The 26,566-nt window shown below is 46.4% G+C and overlaps 1 protein-coding gene across 1 annotated transcript in view; it reads left to right on the plus strand.

The window, feature by feature from the left end:
- Nucleotides 1-26,566, plus strand: part of CFAP77 (cilia and flagella associated protein 77) — a 170,815-nt gene that overhangs the window by 61,793 nt on the left and 82,456 nt on the right. The window contains exons 2-3 of the mRNA XM_088448840.1: nucleotides 17,913-18,012; nucleotides 20,994-21,216. Of these exons, the coding sequence (XP_088304966.1) occupies nucleotides 17,913-18,012; nucleotides 20,994-21,216 (323 nt within the window). The remainder of the gene's footprint in view (nucleotides 1-17,912; nucleotides 18,013-20,993; nucleotides 21,217-26,566) is intronic.

A 26,566-nucleotide genomic window follows, 5' to 3' on the forward strand; every position in this document is an offset into this window, starting at 1 on the left:
ATATGGCACAAAATACGGAACCTGAAGATCAGCGTAGGTCAGGAAGTATGACACATGAGAATAACCATATGGCAGTAGAATACAGAATTTGAGAATCACCATATTGCAGGAAACAAACAATGTCAAAGTCTTCATAGATCAGGCAGTAAAAAGTAGTACCTGAGACACTTGATAGTGCAGGAAACAGATTCATCGTACAACAGAACCTGAGGACCACCCCAGGCCAGGAAACGCAGAACCTGAGGACCACCACAGGCAAGGAAACACAGAACCTGAGGACCACCACAGGCAAGGAAACACAGAACCTGAGGATCACCATAGGCCAGGAAACACAGAACCTGGGGATCACCAAAGCCCAGGAAACACGGGATCTGAGAATCACCATAGGCCAGGAAACACAGAACCTGAGGATCACCATAGCCCAGGAAACATGGAGCCTGAGAATCACAATAGGCCAGGAAACACAGAACCTCATCATAGGCCAGGAAGTGCGGAACCTGAGGATCACCATAGGCCAGGAAGCACCGAAACTTAGGATCACCATAGGCCAGGAAGCACGGAATCTGAGGATCACCATAGGCTGGGAAGCACCGAACCTGAGGATCATCATAGGCCAAGAAACACGAAACCTGAGGATTACCATAGGCCAGGAAACACAGAACCTGGGGATCACCAAAGCCCAGGAAACACGGGATCTGAGAATCACCATAGGCCAGGAAACACAGAACCTGAGGATCACCATAGCCCAGGAAACATGGAGCCTGAGAATCACAATAGGCCAGGAAACACAGAACCTCATCATAGGCCAGGAAGTGCGGAACCTGAGGATCACCATAGGCCAGGAAGCACCGAAACTTAGGATCACCATAGGCCAGGAAGCACGGAATCTGAGGATCACCATAGGCTGGGAAGCACCGAACCTGAGGATCATCATAGGCCAAGAAACACGAAACCTGAGGATTACCATAGGCCAGGAAACACGGAACCTGAGGATCACCATAGGCCAGGAAACACATTAAGATACCACCTATTTTTTCTTTTTGTTAACCCAGTGACATTCCCAAATTCCAAGTTCCATCTAATGTGATTCACAAAAAAAAGAAAAGAAAAAAAAAAAGATCTTCATATGCTGTGGAACAGCCTACAAATTACTAACTAATTCTAACCTCTTAAACCAAGTAATAAGCACACAGAGACCGTGATTTGGTGAAAATAAAGTCATCAACGTATTGAAAGAACTTGGAAATTAAGAACCGTGAACAGGTGGCAACAAAAACATTCATCCGTCAGCTGCTCTCTAGCCAGTGAATGACGGGTAAAAAAATCCCATCCGAGGCGTTTACAAACCTCAGGCCAAGCTTGTACATGCGTTATTTAATCCATTGTAAGTGATTTGCACACATGCATATAGCCGGCACTCTGTAAAAGTCCACAACTTGCCTGGGTGTCCTCAGCTGCAGGTTATGTAATATGGGGTAATCTGCTGTGACACTCACAGGACTTTGTATTTCACAAATAAATCGGTAAAGCCCTAGTAGCTTACAGTTAACGTTTGAGTTTTATCATGGTTAGCAGTTGTGATAGGAGGATATCTATCACAGTAATAACCGGCAACAGGAGATTAGCCTTATTATTAAATAGACCTTTGTATCAGAAAATAGAGCTTTGGAAGGAACAGAGCAATTCTGTGCAAATGAGTAGCATGGTTAGAAAACAAATTATTTGTAGCTTAAATGAAGGAGTCCACAAGAGAAACCATGAAATTATGGATAATACAGGTTTATTAAAGATCATTATTTTATGTGCCAGCACCCCTGGCGGTACGTGAGGCATTTTGCAGCCGAACATGTTTTATGCGGAACGATCGTTGCGATGGTTAAATAAACCCCAGTGTCCCAGCCTGGCAATAATCTGCCTATATTATTTGCATAAAATTACTGATTATAAGGGATCTCTGCTATATTTTTCGAACAGACTCCATAAACAAAAATATAAGTAGGCCGCCATTTATTCCGATCCGGGGTGATAAAAAAGGGAGAACGTTTCCAGAAGGTGCCTGGAGAAAATAAGGATCGGCTGGAAAAGGTATCTAGTATTAATTAGAGCTGAGAGGCAGGGAAACAAGGCACTGCGATGACATCTTAACGAGGTTTAATGAAGCCATATACTGCTAGAGACAGCTGTCAAGCTGCTCTGTATTCCAGCCAAATAGCTTCTGTGAGAGAGACTACATTAGGAGGGAGGCCGAGGCTGCCGGGACCAACATGGTCCATGCGGCCTGTTCTGTGTATCTTACACATAACTTTAAGTGAATCATATCAGTCAAAACAACATTATGGTCCGCTACTAGCATTCGGTATCTTTCATTGTATATACTGTAATACTAAAATTAAATATATATAAATCGTTTAATTTTTTTGCCCTGAAATTTGGCATGCAGCACCGAGAGACAGTTCTACCTGTCCATGCCAAATTTCAGCTTGGTACTTCCTATATCTTTTGAGGTGTAGCCCCTTAGACACCATGCCCCCCCACCCCCTCCTCCCTCCGGAACGCTCTATGGAGATTTACGGGGTTTTTTCGATTCATGCTTAATATAAGGGCACGACTATATATTATATATATATATATATATATATATATACGGTGCTGTTCCCGGTCATTTTAATGTGCACAGTATACGCAATAATAGCCTAATACTGCCGGCAAAATAGGGATGGCCATCATCCATCTATGGTTGAGATGAATCAATTGTTGACCACTGATAGTTTTGCCATTGATGGTGGATATCCAATGGATCTCCGCCATTGATGGCACAGAGACCTACAATGTTTTGTTTTTTTTCTTCCTGGTGACGAGACACAGAGCTTTGCTTTTCCCGCAATGCAGCCCACAAAGCCCCACCACTGCCTATTGAATGGCCCAGTGCGTAATAAACCAGGTGTGACCATCGGTGGGCGAAACCATTGATGGGTATCCATCGATGGTTTTATACCATTGAGGTAAACCACCAACAGTACCATCGATGGTTAACCCACCGATGACCATCCCTACAGCAAAATGTTCAAGTGAAACACGCGGCCAGCAGCATAGAGATTTCACAAGAGGGGATGCGGTGCAGCCTTTCAGCCTCACTGGTACCCCATTGCCAGGTATAGGTTACACCAACTCTGAAAGCGTAGCTTTTCACAGCTTCATGGACTGAGTTTAGATGTCTGTAGGGTATAGCAATAAGTAAGTGGCACAAAGAGAAATACTGCAGGAAAAATCAATGATCTCTCCACATTTGGGAGACTCAATGATAACCCATTCCCCCAGCTAAAATGAAAAAGAAGGGTGTTATTATTTTATTATCAGTTACTTATATAGTGCCAGCATATCCCGTTGCCGTTACAAGTAGTAAAAAACAGTAATAACACAAGACTGGGTAATAACAGACAGACATAGAGGTACGAGGGCCCTGCTTGCAAACTTACGTTCTATGGAGAAATAGGCATTGATATACTAGGATTGGTGCTACATATTGCATATTGGTCCAGCCAAATTGCAGACGTTCCTGGTGGGCTGTGTGATCCAGTCACACGACAATATTGGCTTAAGGTCAGGAGGATGTGAAAATGAAGAAAAAGAAAGTATGTAAAGTTACGTATAGACTGTATATAGGGGATGTAGTTGGGTAGGTTAGCTTAGGGAGGTTATGTGGGTGGGTCTGGAATGTGATAAGCTGTCTGAAGAGGTGAGTGTTCAGGGAACGCTTGAAGGTTTGGAGACTCGAGGAAAGTCTTATTGTACGTGGGAGGGCATTCCACAGTGTGAGTGCAGCCCGAAAAAAGTCTTGGAACCGTGAATGGGAGCAGGTGATACGGGAGGATGAGAGATGCAGCTCTTGTGCGGAAAGGTCGGGTTGGGAGATATTTTGAGCAAAGTGAAGAGATGTACATCGGTGTAGTTTGGTTAATAGCCTGATCTGTAAGTAGAAGTAATTCTGTAAAATAAGGGTAACAAATGGAGGGACTGAAAGAGTGGAGCAGCAGACGATGAATATTAAGTGAGGAAAATCGGCCTCACAGTTGCGTTCGAAATGGATTGTAATGGCGAAAGTCTGTTTTGGTGGAAACCAGTAAGGAGACACTAGCAATATCGATGCGGGAGATTATGAGTTAATTAAATAGTTTTTGCAGTGTCTTATGCAAGATATGGTTTTTAGATGTACGTATGTAACATGATTTGGAAACAGATTGAATGTGGGGAACAAAGGACAGTTCAGAGTCAAGGATGACACCTAGACAGCGAGCTTGTGGGGTAGGGTTGATTGTCAAGTTATCAACAGTAATAGAGATATTAGGTTGGTAACTACTATTGGCTAGTGGAAATATCATTAATTCAGTTTTGGAGAGCGTTAGATTAAGGTGGTGAGATAACATCCAAGATGTAATGGCACAGAGAGACTTTCAGCAACTTAAACCAATACAGATGGTGACAAATCCGGTCAGGATAGGTAGATTTCAGTGTCATCCCTGTACAGATGCTACTGAAATTCAAAAGAGCTGATAAATTTGCAAAGGGATGTAATATAGATTGAGAAAAGCAGAGGACCTTAGACTGAGCCTTGTGGTACTCCCAACTGATAAAGGCAGCGAATAGGAGGTGGAGTCAGAGAAACGAACATCGAAAGAGCTTTGATAAGTAGCATGAGAACCAGGATAGGGTTGTGGGATTGTAGTATTTGTATGAGAAGAAAGTGGTCAACAGAGTCAGATGCAGCAGAGAGCTCTAGTAGAATAAGAAGTGAGTACTGGCCTTTAGACTTAGCAGTGATCAGATCATTCACTACCTTAGTCAGTGCTGTCTCTGGAGTGTTTGGAACGAAAGCCTGACTGACGTGGGTCCAATAATATGCGTGAGTGAAGAAAGTGTGTGAGGCGAGTGTAGGCAAGTCTCTCCAGTAGCTTGGAGGGGCATGGGAGCTGTTTGGCAGTGTCCAGAGCATACGTTAAGAGTGGTGGATAGTCTTATATATGAGGAAGTCACTTGGCAGTACACGCCAATGATGTTCTACTTTACCTGAGAGTTTTTGTAGGTGTCTTGTTACCTTAGAATGGCACGGTTGACATCTAAGTCTACGCGGAGTGTGATGGTAGAATTGAATGTAGAAATTGGTGAGAGTAGTTGTTGCAGAGAGGTGGAAAGTTATTGATTAATATCAAGGCATCATAAATAGATCCCGAACATATATTCTCTTAGTTTAAAAAGATTTGGCTCAAAGGGGCTTCCACTGGCAATAACATTGGTGTCGCTGATGATAAACAATCTGCGGGTATGATATGCCGGCTTTTCACCGATAAAGGCTTTTCCAATTTTTAAAACATGCTTTATTGTTCTAATAAACTTTAGTGCATAAACTTTTTTCAAAAATATTGTGAATTTTAAAAAATTAATTTTGATCTACTTTTAAATTTTATCTAATTTTGAGCTGAAATCACTTTCAGCCCAATGAAAATCTGTGAGCTGCCTCTGTGATACTTTTTTTTTTTTCTTGATGATAAATTACGGCAATTTTTTTAATTATTTTTTTTACTTAGACAGTTTATCCCAGTTTTTTTACTTAGACAGTTTTACTTAGACAGTATCTCACAGCAAAGAAGCAACGCTGCAAGAGAAATGTCACAAGTAAAGGCCCCCATACACTAGCCGGCAGATTTCCGGATCCTGCGAATGCTTACCGGCGGCCATAGATGTTCTGCGATCCATCGGAGGATTGGTGAAATCAAATTATACATGTTATATTTCATCGATTTGCTAATCACGATCATATTTTGATCGTCATCGGCAAATCAGTGAAACCCAATATGTTGGATTTCACCGATCCTGAAACCCGGCATCTGCAGATCGCAGGAACGCGACATTCTATCGCTAGTGTATTGGGCCTTAACATTCATCTATTTCAGGTGTACTTTACTCCATACTTCAAGAACCACCAGCGGGACATGTTTTGTGGATTTCTTATATCGTGTATCGGTGAGTTCATCTATTTGCAGGGATAGTAATTATCCCACCTGCTTCCGCAGACAGAAATACTGAAAAATCACTTGGAGGTATTTGAGGGTTGAGGTTGAGAACCCCTGGTCATTGATGAAGAATGTTCAGTATTTCCTCTGTTGTTGACTACAGTTCCCATGATGCTTAGCAAGAGGCAGACGCTGACGAATCATGTGATGTTGCCGTAGAGTCTCCCATTTTTTATGAATCACAAAGCATTGGTCCTGTTTACATTCTCATTTGTAATACCTTTGTGTTTGGTGTATGTACTAACCCCATACTTGAGGCTTCCTACCCATTATCAGGGGAGCCGAGAAGGGGAGGCGGCCTGTACTGATTATCCAGGCCCTTGTTTGGGGGGGGGGGAAGGGCGGGGGGAGGGGGCAGGTTATCTGCTGAGGGAGACTAATGTCCTCCTTTGCATAGTGTTTTTCTATTTATTTATCTTTTACCCTGGATTTGTCCATGCCACCCAGTACCCAAGCCCTGTTCATCTCTCAATGGCCGCGATGTACTAAAGGAGAAATGTGGTAAAAACCCTGTTTTCGGGGGTTTTACCGCATTTACATATGTACTAAGACCCGGACGCACTTTTATAAGTGCAGAGGGTAACGCCAGAAAAACCTGGCATTACCCTATAGAAGCCTATGGGCTTCTTACCGCACCCGGCTCCCAACGATTCGCCGCCCAACCGTCGCCCAGCGCTGGCCCCCACTCACCTGCTGTCCATACTCACCGGCCTGGGACCTCCGCCTCATCCTCCTCCTAATCTTCCGGGTGCAAGGAGGAGGAGCCCGGAGCTTCCTGCACAGGTCACCAGCAGGAAGCTCCGGGGGCTCGGGGGGGTTCCCACGGAGAACCCGTCACCCGTCGTCAGCTGCTTCGCAAAAGGGCAGCTCTTATCGCAAGAGCTTTCCCACTGATGTTAAAAATCAGATCTTCACTAGTAGTTTGTAATACTCCTATCCTCCCGTGTCCTTTGTATGGATGGAAAATGTGCTTCGATGGTTGGAAAATACGCTTGCGCGGATAGAAAATATAGCAACGCACCAGCATCTGTTGGATGCAGCTTGCTCTGTTTATTCACGCTTAGGGCCGTATTCAATTTGGAGCGAAAAGCCGTTCTCGGTGAAACTTTTTCGCCGATGACGTCATTTTCGCCGATTTCACTTATCCCCGTATTCAAATGTAGCGTCTTTTCGCCGGTGCGAAAACAGAATGCAATGTAATAGGCGAAAAAGTTTTGCCTATGAATACCCGGCGGAAAAAAGTGCAGAATTGGGGTTTTGTGGTGCGGAAACCACTCTGTACCCTTTGTACACCCCCCTTGACGCAAACTGAATCCAAAAAAACGCTTAAAAAACACAAAGGACACCCCAAAAAAGCACTTTGAAATTGTGGGCGAAAAAATTCAAAGTGGGGGTACAAATTCAAAATATAGCTAAATAGCCTTTGGGGGGGGGGTCTGCAAGTATTGGGGGAGGTGTTTTTTTTTTTTTTTTATTGCAGGTGTTGGCTGAAGGTGAGTTTTGGGCACTTTTTAATGCTCGACTTTAGCGATTTTTAAATATGCTTTCACCCATTTTCATGTACCCCAAATTTGATGGGACTAATTATTTTCCCCCCCAATAAAGTTGCTAAATGCTATTCTTCACCACTGTCCCAAAGACACTAAATAGCACCTATTGAGACCATTCAAAGACCCCAAATACCTTTTGCAGGGTTATTCAGGGGTACCCATAGTGAACCCCCATGTCAGAGCATCTTTAGGGGGGTGTCTGGCTGATTTCCCCAAAAACGACAGGACTTTTCGCCGATTTAGTATTCGTCGGGTCCTGTTTTTGCCAATTTGGAATTGAATCCGGGGATACGTGGGGACGCGCGCGATACGTTTTCGACGGCAGAACCTCCGATGACGGCGAAAAGTCCGGCAAATGACTTTTTGCTCCGAATTGAATATGGCCCTTAGCAACTCTAAGGAAAACCATAAGCCTTAAGTAAATGGGATGCTTTAAACTAAAGAAATGTATGTGAGCCCTTTTATACCTACTCTCCTGTCCTCACCAGGTGCCTCGTAAATTAAACCAACATTTATTTAATTAAGTAACTTGGCAGCCATAGGCTTTATTTATTAACACTTATTTATATAGCACTTTATAGAGATTAATCATTTACATCAGTCCCTGCCCCAGTGGAGTTTACAGTCTGTAATCCCTACTGCGCACAAGCAATTAACACACACGCACACACAAACACACACATGGCCCCAGTGCCTCCTGGCAGCAATGCTAACCCCAATTGCCACTGTGCTTCCCACAGGCCTGTGTACTTTCCCCAAATCTGCTGACGGAGTGGGATGGGCGGCACAATGCACAGTAGAAAGCATGCACGAGGGGGGGTTACCAGGTCTACAACCCATTGTAATGGAGGCACCTCTTCAACTCATAATATTTAGCTATACAAAGATGGTTATTATTCAGCAAAACCGATCACCTATCTGAAATAGCATAGCTTTTGCTGTTAAAATATAGGATTCTCAATGGAGAACTGAGATACGTAGATTCTTTTGTTTCAGCGCTTACTAAAGCCAAGGCAGTGAAAGAGTTAATTTTCACTAGTGAACGACTGTTGAACAACATGTTTAGAAATAACTTGTACAACTCAATCGCACGATGAAAGTTAACCCAGCTGACCGTCAATATAATAATCTCTTTTTTTTTTTTTTTCCCCGTAAGATCACGGCAATGCAGAATATAGGCTGTCACCTATTGATTGTTGTAAACACAGCTGGTGTCATAGGTAGAATCTTGCGAAAGATCTGAATGCATTTTATGAATTCTAAATTAGGCCAGAAGGACTCATTGGACCATGACTGGAGCCGGGTCTGGGGATTGTTGCAGATTTGTGAAGTCGCACTCATTTAGAGCGAGTCTCACTCAATGGTGTCCAACATCAAAGGTTGACATCGAAGTCTTTGGAGGTTCACTCATTAAACTTATTCAATCTATTATTAATTCATCCTTGGATCCGCAGCCTGCAAATCTCCATCAATTTGGCCACTGAAGCCTGCAAACCATCCACATGAAAGAAATCTGACGTAGGCAAGGGCACTACTCCTTGCATCCCGTATGGCTGAGGGACAATACCAAACCCCAGAAGACTATGCCATGGAGATGATCAGCAAACACCACAAACCGACTGATCCCTGCTAATCCTACAGACAGCACACATGCTCAAACAAAGGCAGTTCATTTGAAGACTAAATAAAAAGGAGAACCTGATTATTGTCTCCCCTTGTTACCGTGTTCGTTTGCTTTGGAGATTTTTTTTTTTCTTCTTCTTCTCTAAGCCTGTAAATGCCAGCACAGAGAATATTCGTTATATGTCCCTTTAATCGATGAGGGATTTTCCGTAATTCCCAGGGAATTTCAAGCTGTCACCTCCCAGATGCTTAAAACATGGACCAAGTTTGCAGGTCTTTTATATCGGCGTCATTTGATCTTATTGTGTATCGGCATCTCCGCAAATTGTACACTTTTTGCAAAGTTTGTCAGCTGCAGAAGCGAGACCTCAAATGGTGAGAAGTTAAGTACTAAACAAAGACATGCGTTGGCCAGGCTACTTAACTAGTAAGTGTATCTGATTTCATTGAGGTTTTTCTATCTTTGAGACCTCTTGCATTCTCTGTGTCGTTTTGTAATTTGTACGTTGTCGATCCATGTGCCAATTTTTTGATGGCATGCTGGTATCCATGTGTCTCAGTTTATATTGTAGAGTTGTTGTTTGGTCTGTACTCTATTTTAGTTTTTATTTTGTATTCTTATTAGTAGTAATATTTTTGTTTATTTTTTTATGAAGAACTTGCCTTGATTATATTATCACTTACCTATAATATACGAGAGTCAAAAATTATCCAGCTGTAGAATTTAGTTTAATCAGCTTTCAGAAAAGACAGATACATTATTTTTCGACATAATCTCCCTGTTTTTCATTACACTTTGTCCATTTGTCAATAAGCTTTCGTATTCCCTCATAAAAAAATTTTTAGGCTGAGCTGCGAGCCACGAATGCACCGCTGTCTTCACCTCTTCATCAGACGTGAATCTTCGTTCCTCTTGGGGCTTCAACTTAGGGCTGCAGCATAATCCACTGTCACTCATCTATCCAACAGAATCAGTTCACGTGCACACTCAATGGGCCTGATTCAGACCCACTCGCAAATTGCGGCCGCTCACTGGCAAAAAGGGGCCGGATATTTAAATTAAGTGCTCGCACTGCATCTCGTAAGGACGCCCTCTATGTCTTAGTGAGCCCCGGGAATAAGCGCTCGCTAGTGTATAATGATGCCCCCTTGCCACTCGCAACACACGTCATCTCCGGAAATTTGAAGGATTAATCGGTAACATAGAGAGCCATCAGAGCTGCTTGCAGCACTTGAGATAGACCTTACCCTACCGCAAGCACTGCGAGCAGTTCAGGGTAAAAAACAACCAAGTGAAGTGTTCAATGACGCTCTCATGCTAATTATGCGCACCCATTAATCTCCGTTCTGACGGTCAGAAACGCCTGCGTTCACAGCACCACTCCCCCGTTAACAAGCACCTTCCCCTGTTAACACCCACAAACGGCACAATCTGTCACTCATTCAACCGGGCAGTCTTTTCAGGGCGAGCGAGCAAAATCCGATCGCTCGTACTAGTTTGCGCACGCGCACTGCAACTTATATGCATGCGCAGACGGGCGACCATCGCTCAGAGCGAGTGAGAGCAACTTAGAGTCCGGGTCTTAATCAGGCCCAATGTTCTCATCAGTCGTGGACTTGAACGGGCCTACAGCTCCTTCTTCATGGCTGACACATGTGCGACCTTCTTTGAACTTCTCTATCCATTCATACACACTTCTTTGCAACAAAACACTTTCTCCATACTGTGCACAAAGCCTTCAATAAATATCGGCACCAGACACACCCTCAGACCACAAAAAACGAATAGCTGCACGCTGCTCTTCTTTCTTGCAAATCACAAGTGGGGAAGCCATTTTTTCATACACTGCAGTCACAAATGAACTGACGTAACACGTTCAAGCCTGCAGAGCAGTGACTGGCGAGACAGCAACCTACTACGGAAAGACAGTGCGGCCAACAGAAGTTTTAATATAACTGGAGTGTGGATCATTTTTGACCCTCATATATTGTGTATGATGACTGTCGTGTCAATAGGACACTACATTAGTAACAGGAAGATGTAGGTTATAAAGCCACTATATAGTAGCAAGAGCGAGGTCATATTGGCAATTTATAGTCACTGGTAAAACCAGAGTTGTACCTACGCCCCTTTACGAAGTGTGTCCTGCACAGTGGCGTAACTTCATCCCAGGTGCCTGGAGGCAAGATAAATGTTGGTGCCCCCCCCCCAAACTAAAATGTACCACCCCCCAGCACTTATGCCAGCCCCAGCTGCCGCCGCCCCCCTTATGCAGTTCCTTTTATATAATGCCCCCAGTAGTGGTCCGCCTATGTAGTACATCCAGTAGTGAGCTCCTGTAGTTGCCCCCAGTAGTGAGGTCCCTGTAGTTGCCCCCAGTAGTGAGGCCCCTGTAGTTGCCCCCAGTAGTGAGGCCCCTGTAGTGAGGCCCCTGTAGTTGCCCCCAGTAGTGAGGCCCCTGTAGTTGCCCCCAGTAGTGAGGCCTCTGTAGTTGCCCCCAGTAGTGAGGCCCCTGTAGTTGCCCCCAGTAGTGAGCACCCTGTAGTTGCCCCCAGTAGTGAGCCCCTGTACTTGCCCCCAGTTGTGAGCACCCTGTAGTTGCCCCCAGTAGTGAGCCCCTGTAGTTGCCCCCAGTAGTGAGGTCCCTGTAGTTGCCCCCAGTAGTGAGGCCCCTGTAGTTGCCCCCAGTAGTGAGGCCCCTGTAGTGAGGCCCCTGTAGTTGCCCCCAGTAGTGAGGCCCCTGTAGTTGACCCCAGTAGTGAGGCCCCTGTAGTTGCCCCCAGTAGTGAGCACCCTGTAGTTGCCCCCAGTAGTGAGCCCCTGTACTTGCCCCCAGTAGTAGGCCCCTGTAGTTGCCCCCAGTAGTGAGGCCCCTGTAGTTGCCCCCAGTAGTGAGGCCCCTGTAATAGCCCCCAGTAGTGAGGCCCCTGTAGTTACCCCCAGTAGGGAGGCCCCTGTAGTTGCCCCCAGTTGTGAGCACCCTGTAGTTGTCCCCAGTAGTGAGCCCCTGTAGTTGCCCCCAGTAGTGAGGTCCCTGTAGTTACCCCCAGTAGTGAGGCCCCTGTAGTTGCCCCCAGTAGTGAGGCCCCTGTAGTTGCCCCCAGTAGTGAGCCCCTGTAGTTGCCCCCAGTAGTAGGCCCCTGTAGTTGCCCCCAGAAGTGAGCACCCTGTAGTTGCCCCCAGTAGTGAGCCCCTGTAGTTGCCCCCCAGTAGTGAGGCCCCTGTAGTTGCCCCCAGAAGTGAGCCCCTGTAGTTGCCCCCAGTAGTGAGGCCCCTGTAGTTGCCCCCAGTAGTGAGGCCCCTGTAGTTGCCCCCAGTAGTGAGCACCCTGTAGTTGCCCCCAGTAGTGAGCACCCTGTAGTTGCCCCCAGTAGTGAGCCCCTGTACTTGCCCCCCAGTAGTGAGGCCCCTGTAGTTGCCCCCAGTAGTGAGGCCCCTGTAGTTGCCCCCAGTAGTGAGGCCCCTGTAGTTGCCCCCAGTAGTGAGGCCCCTGTAGTTGCCCCCAGTAGTGAGCACCCTGTAGTTGCCCCCAGTAGTGATGGCCCCCACCGCGCGCGCGCACACACACAAACAAACACTTACCTTTATCCCCGCTCCAGTGCTGCTGCCATCCATCCCCGGCGTCCGCTCCTCGGCACTATGGGAGTGACGTCATTACGTCACTCCCATAGTCCACTGTGGGTCGCGGAAGACGGAGCTCAATCCAGAGCTCCGTCCCCGGCGTCCGCTCCTCGGCATTATGGGAGTGACGTTATGACGTCACTTCCATAGTGCTCTGCGGGACCCTGAAGACGGAGGGAGCTCCGTCCTCCGGCTGCTGCCGGGGGTTTGAATAGGAGCCGGGTTCCCGCTGGTAACACACTCAGCGGGCGCCCGGCAAATGGAGGGTGCAGGGGGTGCGACCGCACCCCTTACACCCTCCGTAGTTACGCCAATGGAGGTGGAGCGCCGATCAGCTGCGCTCCTTCTCCATGTAGCTCCCGGGGACAATGGAGCCAGGTGCCCCCTTCAGGGCAGACGCCCGGCTGCAAATGACTCCATTATCTCCTGGAGTTCCACCAGTGGTCCTGCATGAATTTGCACTGCATATGTCCAGAAATGGGCCCACACAAGTATGAGGGGCGCTGTCATATGCATATGAATGGCGTCTACACTTCTTTATCGGGGTAGTCTCTCAAAAGCAGTGTTCATTGAGGAGGCGTTTGTGAAAATGTGGCTGGAAGAGAAAATACGCTTGTTTGGGGGCGTCTCTTTTGCATCTAGGTTAGGTGCAAGATCACACTGATTATCAATAGTAGTTAACCAGGCGCGCATGCAAACGTGGTCGCATTCAAAAGGTGTTACTACTGTTCCTGAAGACCATATTTTCCAAAACAAAAGGTGGTGACACACACAGAACTTCTCTTATCCAGTTTCAAAGTGTAACATACGGAATTATTTTACAGAAACAGTGATCGATCTATTGGATTTTCTCCCTGGCATCTTGGTGGGGATTAAAACAAATATCCATGGCTATAAAGATCTAAAGTGACCGTTTTGCAGAGGGTCACCTTCCGATTCTTTGCAACTGCTCTTAAGTCTTCAACAATTTATTCACTCACAAGAACAAGTGTTTTTGTTATTTTGTACGATGTAAAATATATCAGATGTACCATTTTGGACTCTGAGAAATCTGGTCACCATGTCCATCCAGGCACTCTAAAGTCATATTTGGCTGACTTACTCTTAAAACATACTCTTACTGGACTCTGCAGGAGACACACTGGTCATCCGGGGTTGGCCGACCAGTCTAGACGAACACTTAACCGTTTGCAAAATGGGTGTATATGTGTCACGTTGATGCAAAACACGTGTCCAAGGCCCTGCCCCCTAGTGAACATTGAGGGCCTGACTCTGAGTTGGGCACAAAGTAACAACATATGCGGACATCCGCATGTGCCAGATTTACTACTGTATGCTAACGCGAGTAATACGAGTATCCGGCGGTCTTCTTGCTTACGCAATGCTCTGCCCATTGTTTTCGTGGCCAGTGTAACCATCATCAATATCAGCACTTGCACCCACCCCATGCTGGGTACTATAGACTAGTCTGATAAAGGCGTCCCTTCTCTGTACTCAAGCATCAAACAAGCCCAAAGTCTGGCTACATGCCCACGTCACTCCAATGACACGGATCCTTTCTGCGCGTCTGTACGGTAACCCATGAGAAACACCCATTTCACAGACAGAGGTAACCGGACACGCACAGATTCAACTATCCGTTCTGTATCCTCCGTGAAGGTGCATATGCATGGTACAGCAACCAGCCTCTTGTGTCTGACTCTTTGCAATGCACAGTGTTTAAGCAGGTTAATTAGCATGACTTCCATGGGTTGTGCGTGTTTTGCAGTTAGTGAATGACCCTAACACAGAGCCGGATTAAGCCTTTGAGGTGCCCTGGGCACTTAAGACATGGGGCCAGCCCATCACTCATCCGTCAATCCCCCTCTTGTCATCGTCTGGGGCAACCCCACCTGTCATCCTACCCGCCCCCACCCATCATCTGGGCCCCCTCCACTCATCATTCGGCCCACCCCACCTGTCGTCCCGCCCGCCCTCACTCGTCCGACCCTTAGAAAATGCACGAGAATGCACATTGCAGCAGTGTGCTCTAGAGATGGCCATCGGAGGGGTGTCCATCATTGGTTATCATCGATGGGTCAATTGGTGGTTACCATCGATGGCACACAAACCATCCATGGTGAACCAACAATAGTTTGTACCCCTCGATAGCCACCGCTGTGGTGGGGGACGCGGGCCTATCAAAAAAGGGGTGGGGCTTTGCAAGCATCGGGTGGGGGGGGCTAACCTCAGTCCCGTATAGGGGGAAAAAAAATTGGCTCCTGCTCATCCATCGAAGGCAAAAAACCAATGGCTCTCTGTCATTGATGGTAAAATTATTCGCCATCAGCCATAAACCATGAATGATTTCGAATCATCAATGGTCGATGGCCATCCCTAGTATGCTCCGGCCGGGTGGTTGCCTGAGAGAGGTGGGCTTGGGGCACCGTGCCCCCATGCCAGCCCCTTAATCCGGCTTTGCCCTTACAGACCTTTACAAGGGCAGATGATAATTAATTTTAGTTAGCGGTTTCTGGAACACTTTCGTATTCAGCATAGGACTTCTATAGCTGCTTCATAACTTTCTCAAGGAAGTTATACTTCTATTTCCAATTTACCATAATATATCCATAGGAAATAGATTTCCCCTGGGTTCTGAAGAATTTTCCTTTTCTATCAGGAAAGGCAAATTTAATTAAAGGATTTGGTCTCAGAGGACCCTGGGTAATTTCCATTACTTGCAGATAACTGTTAAACAAACCTCATTGCATGTTAGACTATTATATATCACGATAAGCCCATATCAGTAGGTAACGTTATACCACCGACCTGTTCCGTGGTTCTCCCTTGCTGCCTTTCCTGAATGAATAGAATATCATTACTTACTTTTTTACACTAATGCCTAGCGTTGAATTAAATTACCTCTGCTAATAAAATGATATAGAAAGAAACAAGACTAAAAATCTGTTATGCTGCAAAAAATTTAAAAATACGGTTTAGTAAAGTTCATATTTTGGATGAAGTCCCTGAGTAGATACGCCCCCCCAGCATGCCATATTGTCCTATGCCTAATTCAGGTTGTAGTAGGTATTACCACCGGCCGCATGGCCAACGGTTCAATTCCCGACAGCGGCACCCCGGCAGGGGGGAAAATCCTGATCGTCAAAAGGTAAGTGTTCACTAACCTAATTCTACCCGCTAACCCTCCCTTAGCGATGCCTAATCTCCCCCCAAGTGCCTAACCCCACCTAAGTGCCTAAACCTAACCCCCCCTTCCCCGCAGCCTAAACCTAAGTCTCCCGGGGGGTGCCTAACCCTAACCTCCCCCCGGGGATGCCTAACCCTAACCCACCCTTCCCCTAGCCTAAACCGAACCCTCCCGGGGGGGGGTGCCTAACCATCCCCACCCCCCCCCTCGCGGCTGTACGCGCCCGGCTTACCTTCGTTCGGTATGCTTGACGTCGTATGGTAATAACAGGCGTCGAGTCTTCGAGGCCTGTCATTGGTACCTTGCCAGGATTAAAAGCTGGCAGTTGGCATTTAGACTGTCTGCTTCCTGACTACATCCCCTAATTCAAGATGGAGAAGATATCACATTAGCGCTTAAAAAAAAAGCTATAAACAACAATTGTCGAGCGAGTTTCAGTCCTCATTTTCCTGCCCTTCTAGTTAGTAGACACAGACAATTTTTGGGGGAATTTTTGAAAATACAGTACTTGTAATCTAATCAAGTTAACTAATTAGGAAAATGATACCAATTACTACAAAAAGTAGAGCGGTGCGGTTCGGTCCTCTAGAAATTTGAATCCACACGAATTTCGTCATCAATCTGGGTAAATCCAAGTCGCGGTTCTGATCTTTTGAGAAGGGCCAGATAATCCGAGTCGCGGTTCTGATCTTGTTGCATTTTCAGAATTCAGATTTTAAATCCGAGTTTCGGGTTTTGGATTGCATAAATTACATGATTCTAGCTGTTGTTAAAAACTTTTTAGCAATTAAAACAAAAAAAACCAGATCCAAAACCAAAACACGGGGCTCAGCGCACATCTCTGACAAAAAGGTAATAGACCGTGAAGTGACAAATCATGCCTCGCAAGCAATCTGCTGCTTCCGTAAGGTAGGAGCCGGAAATGGGCGTGTGACCATGTCATACTTGCCTACTCCCCCCGGAAGTTATGGGAGGCTCCCGATTTTTGGGGTAACCCCCCGCACCCCCGGAAACGTAGACAGATCTCCCGCATCCTGCCCACTTCCTAGTGGGGAGATTTTATGGGATATTTGTGGGTCCGTAGGAGGGGACGGGACTAAAACGACTCGAATCGCGTCATTCAGCACCGCCCCCTCCTCGCGGACCCGTAAATCGAGGCTTTTTGCCGTGAAGGGCCGGGGCTTAATGTCGTTTACAGTTCAGCCCCGCCCCCCGAACCTGTCCGCAGCATCTCCTCTCCGGGCTTACACACATCCGTAATGTTTAGCAAGACTGCAAAACCATCGGTACAACCTTACTCAGAAATCGCTAACTTCATCGCAAGCTATGAGTCCTCACCCCCCCTGGTCACCACCCACAAACGGCACTTCCTGTCAATCAGCTCCCAACTGTCATTTTTCAAACACAGCCTGTGAGATGACAGTTAGGAGCTGATTGGCTGGCACCTTATCACTTTTCACTTTGTCTCCTAACACTGCTTAGTAAATTGACCCCTGTGTCTCATATACTATGACGGGCTGTGTATTCCTCATGTATTATTTGAGCGTTGATTTTAACTTTCTAATATTAAGGCATTTTAATACCACTTATCTCCCTTGTTTCATCCAGCAATTCCTTATCTGTATGTCTAATTACAGAAAGATATTTTTTAATATTTGAAAAAAAATAAAATTCGAGATGCTTCCAGGGCTAAAAATTTCCATTGACAAATCTCTAAAACGCGTGACTCTCCCTAGAGTGTGTTGTTTTTACTGTGAAAAATAACATTATTACGGTACATCTTGACCAATTACTTACCAATGTAAATGTTTATATTGCGTTTTTTTTCTTAATAAAATCTATATTTTGATTTATCTCTTTAGGCTGAACTTGGAAAAAGCATGCGGAAATGCTACTCAATGCCTGGACCGGATTTTACCTACGGGCAAAGTAGTTTCCTGAAAGATGGAGGAGTGGCTGAAGGTACAAAAAAGTCAATATTTCCCTTGTTTGAGCAAGATGCCTGTCATGCAGTGTACCAATCAGGGCCGCCATGAGAACGGTCAGGTGCTGGTCCTCGGGGGCGTAGCCAAGTGTATGGGGGTGTGACTATACTTCTTTGTGAATACAGCGGCTGTATGTAGATGTAGTATCAATAGCAGCACACCAAAGGGCTTAAGGCACATATTCATTAGACGATAAATTGGACGATTTGAACGATATCGTTATCGTTCATCGTCCAGTGGGTATGCAGTCAATGACCAGCGATGCGCGCTCCCGACATCTTTCATCGCCCGTACTTGCAGGGCAACCCGTCATTATCGTCAGGTATTACAAGTATGATGATGAGGGAGGGTGACATCACTGAACGATATCGTGGACCAGGCCTGGCCAACCTGTGGCTCTCCAGCTCTTGTGAAACTACAAGTCCCAGCATGCCTTGCCAGCGTTTTAGCATTCCTTAATAGCAAAACTGTGGCAAGGCATGCTGGGACTTGTAGTTTCACTATAGCTGGAGAGCCACAGGTTGGCCAGGCCTTGTCGTGGACGATATCGTTCAGTGTGGATGTTCAATGTCGTTAATGACATTGAGCCGAGCACTGCAGGGCAAACACTAGACGATATTGCTCATGGAGCATATCGTTTAGTGGATACACTCCTTTAGGCTCCCATAAAGGCCATAGCCTGGGTACTAAATATTTGGCGCACCCCTCCCCTGTCCCACCTTTCCCTGGATAAAAATGATATACAGTATTTCCAGGATTGAGGACCTCATTCAGAGCCGGTCGCACAGAGCGCGCGGTCGGTCTGAATGAGGGGAGGACCTCTTGAATTTTCAAGACGTCCTCCTTTGCGGTGGTAAGGCTGTGGGTTAACACCCACAGCCTTACGACCGCCTAAGGTGATGGTCGCGATGGTCAAGACCATCGCGACCATTGGGGCTTACGACGAGACCCTAGGGTAGGGTCTCCCTTGTCGTAAGCCCCGGAGAGCTTTCGGCTTTGTCTTAGCCGGATGCTCTCCACCGACATCACTAGTGATGTCAGTGGGGCCTCCCCCAAACGGTAGGCGTTCCCATGGGAACGCCCCCGTTTGGGCTGCCACCCCCCCGGCCCGCCTTCCAAACGGGGCGAGCTGTCAATCAACATCGACAGCTCGCCCCCTTTGGATCGAGACCTGCTACGACCGGCGCTGTCGGTCGTAGCGGGTCTCACGCATGTGCACGACTTCGCCGGCGCCGTCGTGCGCATGCTCTGTGGGGGGCCACCGACCCGGTCCGAGCACATCGGTGCTAACGACAGGGTCTGAATGACCCCCTCAGCGAGGACCCTTATAGTTCCACAAGGGCTGGAGAGATAAGAATAGTCTCCCTCAGTTGTAAGTCTTGATGGTTGGGATCAGACAGCTGTAGAAACCCTAAATCCTGCCCAATATGTGCTTGCGCAGCATTGAACACTTGAGACCTTGTGACTTATATCACTGACCTCAGCAGGTGCAGAACACAATCTCACAAGGCCGCCATATTTCAGGTAGAGCCGGCAATACTCAGAAGATGAGAGGGGTGTTGTTAAAGGCCCCATCAATGCCACGCTCCAGTCCTGAGTCCTAACATGCCCTGGCTACCAGTTCCATGGCTGGATATGTCGTCATTGAATTTACACAGCAACTGTGTCGCTCTCCTCCGATACGGTAGCCCAGCGCAGCAAGCACAGCCTCCCCAGAATCTGCGCTGCTGACAAAAAATATGATACATTTTTAAAAAATGTTAGCGCTTCGGTGATTTCAAACCTAAACTCTCTTTGTAGATTATAATCGTATCACACCCGAATAATTGGAAAAATAAAACAAACAAAAATAATAAGAGAGGGAAGTCTTAAAAAAAATAAAATAATAATAATATATAATATTTCTGCAGCCAGTGATTAAAGTTAAAGACCGTATATGTAATTCCAGTCTTACTCCCTTACTTCAACCAAACCGATTGTGAGCTTGATTCAAAGGAGGACGCAATGTCGATTTCGGATGTAGCGGAGCGTTTTGCCACTGTGCATACATCGAAGCCGACATCCTAGTGCCCGGAGTCTACTAATGCTCTGGTGGCTGGCCAGCCATGTCAGTCGGCTGCCAGACACCGGGGAAAGAGGAGGGGGCCCCACACGGGGAGTGCACAAGGTCCCCCTCTCTTAAGACGCCCCTGTGCATCGGGACTGTTCACCGGGCGTTCGCAGCTGCAGAGGCCCCGGCGTCTTAGGTCAGACGCTCTGTCTGAGACAGCATAGGGTTGCTCAGAGGTTTGACGTGCAACTGATGTTTCTGATGTTTGTACATAAGCGACAGATGTGGGCGCTTCTGTGCTAAAGATGGCGGCTGATTCACTAGCATATTTCCACAAGTCTGCCGCGTACGGGATTGCAGCTGCGACGGGCATTGTGTGCATTTGAGTCAGGCTCGATGTGCTTTCTTAAAACTCCCAAGTTGTTCCAACTCCACTTTGTGTTAGTATGATCCACATTTACGTTAACTCCGCCTTTCAGGAGCCTTCAGGAATAAAGATGTCCCCTCTCTTCGGTTGTCAGCCGGATATGTTCTCCTTGTAGGTCTCCCACAAATTGTCCATGCAAATTGAAATACACTATTGTAGTAGGATATGAATGCAACTATATTTAATTAAAAAAAAAAAACCTGATCCACTTACAAATTTTTAATTTTAAATTCAGACATATAATTAAAACTTTTCACGGTTTCGTACCAAATATCAACAAAGAGCAGTCATATAACAAGACGAAGCCGAAATCCCGGGTTTCCCTGTCTCGTTGATGCCCTCTCCTTTGTTGGATGTTCCGTTAGGGTCTCATTCTTCCTCCCTCACTCTGGACCGGTTTTGAAAAGAATCAAAAAGTGACAATACTAATTGTATTCTTATTGTGATTTCTGTTTGACTATTTGCCCTTCTCCATATACAGCCATAGGTCACTGGCGGTCTGTGGAGGCCAAAGCGCACCAGAGAAAACTAGAGAGGGACTTTGTTGCCCTCAACCGAGAGGCTGTGAAGTCCGGGCTGGTCACTGCAGGTGAACATCAAACATTCCGCAATACCCACAACATATGGCGCCCCGTTCATGAAGGACACGTCAAGCATCACGGTCTGCGATTACCCCCCGGCATGACCTTTGGGATCTCCTCAAGGTACGACATAAAACCAATTCTACAAAGCCTCTGTTTAGGATTACAAATATATGCTTATATTTGGTATTCGCATCTAGTGCAGTTGGGTTGGGTACGCGATCCCGGCAGTTAGTATCCTGGTGTCTGAATCCTCCCCCTAGTGCCTAACCCTAACCTCTAAACCTAACCCTAACACCTGCCGCTGGTATTCTGAGTGCCGGCATTCTATGTCCGCTGGGATGCCGACTGCATCCCACCAGCTAATATCATTTTTGAGAATAATGCTTACCTTCTCGTGGCACTTTTGTGATGACATTTTCTGGGCATCCTTGTCAATTGCTGATCATGTTAATGCACCATTTTTGCAAAACTACTAACATCTCTTTTTAGCACCTTATTATATTTTTGGTACCACTCACAATTGATTTTAATAGAGGAAAAAAGGGTCAGTTTTCTACATTGTGAGTAACGGGCAGACCACTGGAGCAGTAAATAGATGGAGTTTGCCTGGGCTCATTTTGCCATGGGCTCTGTGATTGCTAATTACGCCCCATGTGATTTCTAGTTACACCCCTGGCTCCTATAATAAGTCATTAATAGTTGGAGACTCTGTGTCCTTTGTGTCGTATATGATTTGTGTCTACACTGAGATCCGGTAAGAGGTAACTTGTCTACACAGAATCAGTTTAAAAATAATATTTAGCAGATTTAGCACTAGTAGAATAATTTGGCTCTCGGTAAAAAAACATATCTCCCAAATGTCCAAATTTAGACAGAAAAGGCCCAATGTAAGCTATCTGCCCTTCTCTCCTGATTGGGCCTGGCTTTTCCTGCGCCAGGATGGTGGCTCACCAGCTGCCTGATCCTCAAGAGACCTGAGAATGTCCCAGGGACCGCTGTGGTTTGTCTCTCTTTTTATTGCCAGAGCTTCTCCAATCCTGAGCCTTTAATATTTTCACATCATAGGGCCTATCAGAAAATAAAGGCCCCAGACACAGATTAGGCCCGCATACCATCTTCCAACTACATTTCTAGACCCAAAGTATCTCTAGAAGCCTTCCTGACCTCCATGCTCCAGTACATCACATAACTCTTAGGACTCCATTGTAATACATGAGTTCCTTACTGTCCTTCTTTCATCCTAGCTTCTTATTACCTGGACTCCCTCAGGACCACCTGCCACCTCACCATCATGGACCTTAGGCTTAGTACCTTACCAAATTGCTCCACCACTATGTACCTCTACTTCGTTCATTGCTCCCCATGTCTCTCCACACTGTCCTAATGGTATGCAGTCACCATGGCTTCAACCAGAATGTCGGCATTCACAAAGTCGACAGCAGAAGGTCGACCTTATGTCGACCTGGTTAATATGTCGGGTTAAGATTTCGACACCTGACGAATGACGACACTGACAGAATGACCCCATCAAAAACAGATAGAGATAGAAAGAGACTACAAAAGCAGTGTCGAGATTTCATCAGTGTCAACATAATGAATGTCAACATGGTCCTGTGAATATGTCGACTTGTTCAATGTCACCATTACAACCATGTCGACATAATGTCTGTCGATGAGATATGCCACACCTGTCCTAAAACCACACCATACCCCCATACTAAAATGTTCCACTTGTCTTACTGTCTCTCTTCACACACCCCTCTGTTGAATGTAAGCTTTCATGGCCAGGTGCTCTTCTTTCTGAGAGCTGACTGAAATAATACTCTGTCTCCTAGGTACACATGCAAAAAAAGAAAACCCAGATATTGGTTTGCAGGATAATTTATGCTAATAAACTTCTAACACCTGAGAGTTTGCATTTTTCGAGATCTGTACTTTTCCATGCAAATGACAATGAGGACTTTTTATTTTTTTTTCAAACAGTATTGTACTATTGTACTACATGTACTCTAGTATTGGTGTACTGTCAGCTTCTAATCCTTGCTCTTTTGTTGAAATCTGTCTATTTCAGGACCATTTGTGGGTCCCATCAGTTTGCAGGGTCCCATTAAGTGAAACATGTCTTCAAATGTGCAGACTTTCTCCATCTCCTAGAAGATAGAAGTACTGGTCAGGAACGGCTTTCCTACTGGTCCAGCAGATGTATGCTTTTGTAAATGCAGCCATCTTGTCATGCACGTGGATGCTCAGTCCCTTATATCGAGGTGCACGGCCGATTCGTGCAAATGATCCCCCTTATCCTATAAATAAACAATGATGATTATACTTTGGGTCACAACAGTAGGTAGCTCTGTTGTCACCAGTGGGCTAAGGGCCTGATTCAGACCCGCTCACTGTCTGCGTACGCTCGCTGGATACGTATGCAAATTTGTCAAAGTGACGCCACGGGAAGCGAACGCTCGCCAAGGCATAAGCACGCCCACCATGTCTTAGCGAGCGGCCACTTTGTGTGAGCATTCACCCAATCGCACAGGCAGAGCCGCCCACCAGCACACGTCATCTCCAGGAAGTGTCATAAAACATTGGTACATCGAGCACCATCGGATGCAAACGCAGTGCTTGAGGTAGCTTTACCCTACCGCAAGCATTGGGAGGAAATCAGTGTAAAAAAAGGCAAGTGACATGTACTATGACGCTGCCTGTTATTATGCACGCCTCTAAAACGGCATTGAAACACTCAGGCACGCCTGCGTTCGCACCTCCACTCCCCCGTTATTAGTGTCCTGTCCCTGTTACCACTCACAAACGGCCTCTCCTGTCACTCATTACACTGGGCTGCCTTTGCTGGGCCGCTTGCAAACGCACAGCTCGAGCGAGCTGATTCAGAGCTAACGGCTCTGAATCAGGTCCTAAGCCTATTAGTGTTGCCTGAACAAACACAAAGTTATTTTTTCACCATCAGCGCCACTTTCTAAAAACTTAGGGCCTGATTCAGAGCTGAACGCTCTGACCAGAACGCTCGCTCTGAATCAGGGCCCTCCTCCATGAAAATGGAGCGGCCTTCTGGCCGCTCGTATAGCTGTGGGTGACCACCCACAGCATATGCGAGCGGCCAAAAAGATGGTCGCGATGGTCTTGACCATCGCGCCCATCGGACTTGCGACGGAGACCCTACGGTAGGGTCTCCCTGCCACAAGCCCTGGAGTGATTTTGGCTCTATCAGAGCCAAAATCACTCCCACTGACATCACTAGTGATGTCAGTGGGGCCGGCTTCAGATGGTGGGCGTTCCCATGGGAACGCCTCCGTCTGGCAGGCACGCCCACCAAAGGGGGCGTGCTGTCAATCAACATCAACAGCACGCCCCCTTTGGTGCGAGACCCGGAGCGATGGAAAGCCCGTCGCTCCCAGGGTCTCGCGCATGCGCACGATGGAGCTCCCTCCGTCGTGCGCATGCGCAGTGGGGAACATCGACCCGCTTGCGAGCGTACTGACGCTCACGAGCGGGTCTGAATGACCCCCTTACAGTGGAAGTATCTTACATTTATAGTCAGGGACTTCAACTTTTCCTGGATGAGTTGCATTTCAGCGTCCCAGTATGTCTCACATTATGGGATACTGCCAGAATAATATAAAACCACACCTCTCATCATCCGCCGTTCCAAATCTCATCTCGCAGCCCAGATGGACTCCCATCAGGTTCCCGTCCAGCAAAGTGCTTCACTTCATTGTCCCCCCTGCAGATGACCAAATCACGCACTCGCCATTACACGTTAATCTGCTAGCTGGAGAAAGGGCGATGGGTCAAAAGCTGCGCAAACACCTAACATTAATACCTTTTAAGTCATGGTGCTGCACTTTAGCTAAGAGCCCATGAAGGTGGGCTGTTTTGGTGGGGGGGACAGAGATTGAAGAGGATGTTTGCAACAATAAATTGACCTTGTTAAACCATTTACTGTAGTTGAAACGACACCGAGCCACATGCGAGCAGCAAGAGGTGAGGACAAAGTGGCTGGAAAACTACAGAAAAGGTTTTTTAGCTAAATAAGAGGTAAAAAAAAAAAAAGATATGGGGAACTTCCCGATACTTTGTAACTTTGTAAAATATAGGCGGAATGGCTGAGGTTTCGGATTGCTTTCATATCATTGGTTCACATGCCGAATATGTAGATAAAATAAGAAGTTTAGTTTAATTATTTTTAAAATCATTAGTAGTTTCTGGCAGCATTCTTAGTACAGTGGGACCAATGCGGAATTGAATGGTAATCAGGCGTATTTGCTCCCAAAATTTGTGCATGGACATAAAAGTGTGCATTTCCCCCTTATTCAGAGTTATTCGCACCTCGATGTGCTCCCTGTTGGAAGGAGTCCGCTCCTGCACTGCCTCCTTCCAACATCCTGTTAGATACACTGAGCCGGCGGTCACCTCTGACATGAGCTACTATCTCTGCGGGTCTTTACTCCATTGCGTCCATGAGGACAGGACGGACTCTGAGACTCTCACCTCAGCCAGAGCCATTATAAGTGCCCAAACATAAATGCAAGTACCCTATACCACCATCGATATGTTGTAGGATACCAGGGCTACCATCCGCCGGTGCATTCGCCCAGCTCACACTCTGCGCACTATAATGCCCAGCATTGCCCTAAGCTCCACCTTACGACTCTGCTACTACTATCTGCTGTCACCCTATTACTCTGCTACTACTATCTGCTGTCACCATACCACTCTGCTACTACTATCTGCTGTCACCCTACTAGTTTGCTACTGCTATATGCTGTCACCATATTACTCTGCTACTACTATCTGCTGTCACCCTACTACTTGCTACTGCTATCTGCTGTCACAATACTACTCTGCTATCTGCTGTCACCATAACTCTGCTACTAATATCTGCTGTCACCCTTCTACTCTGCTACTGCTATCTGCTGTCACCATGCTACAATGCTACTTCTATCTGCTGTCACCATACTACTCTGCTACTACTATCTGCTGTCACCCTGCTACACTGCTACTTCTATCACAATGCTACTCTGTTATTACTGTCTGCTGTCACCATTCTACTCTGCTACTACTATCTGCTATCACCATACTATTCTGCTTCTACTATCTGCTGTCACACACACTACTCTGCTACTACTATCTGCTGTCACCATACTATTCTGCTGCTACTATCTGCTGTCACCATACTATTCTGCTACTACTATCTGCTGTCACACACACTACTCTGCTACTACTATCTGCTGTCACCATACTATTCTGCTACTACTATCTGCTGTCACCATACTATTCTGCTACTACTATCTGCTGTCACCCTACTACTCTGCTACTACTATCTACTGTCACCATACTACTCTGCTACTACTATCTGCTGTCATCCTACTACTCTGCTACTACTATCTACTGTCACCATACTACTCTGCTACTACTATCTACTGTCACCATACTACTCTGCTACTGCTATCTGCTG

This window comes from Taudactylus pleione, unplaced genomic scaffold (genome assembly GCF_031769625.1).
Source record: "Taudactylus pleione unplaced genomic scaffold, aTauple2 ptg000003l, whole genome shotgun sequence".
Taxonomy (NCBI): domain Eukaryota; kingdom Metazoa; phylum Chordata; class Amphibia; order Anura; family Myobatrachidae; genus Taudactylus; species Taudactylus pleione.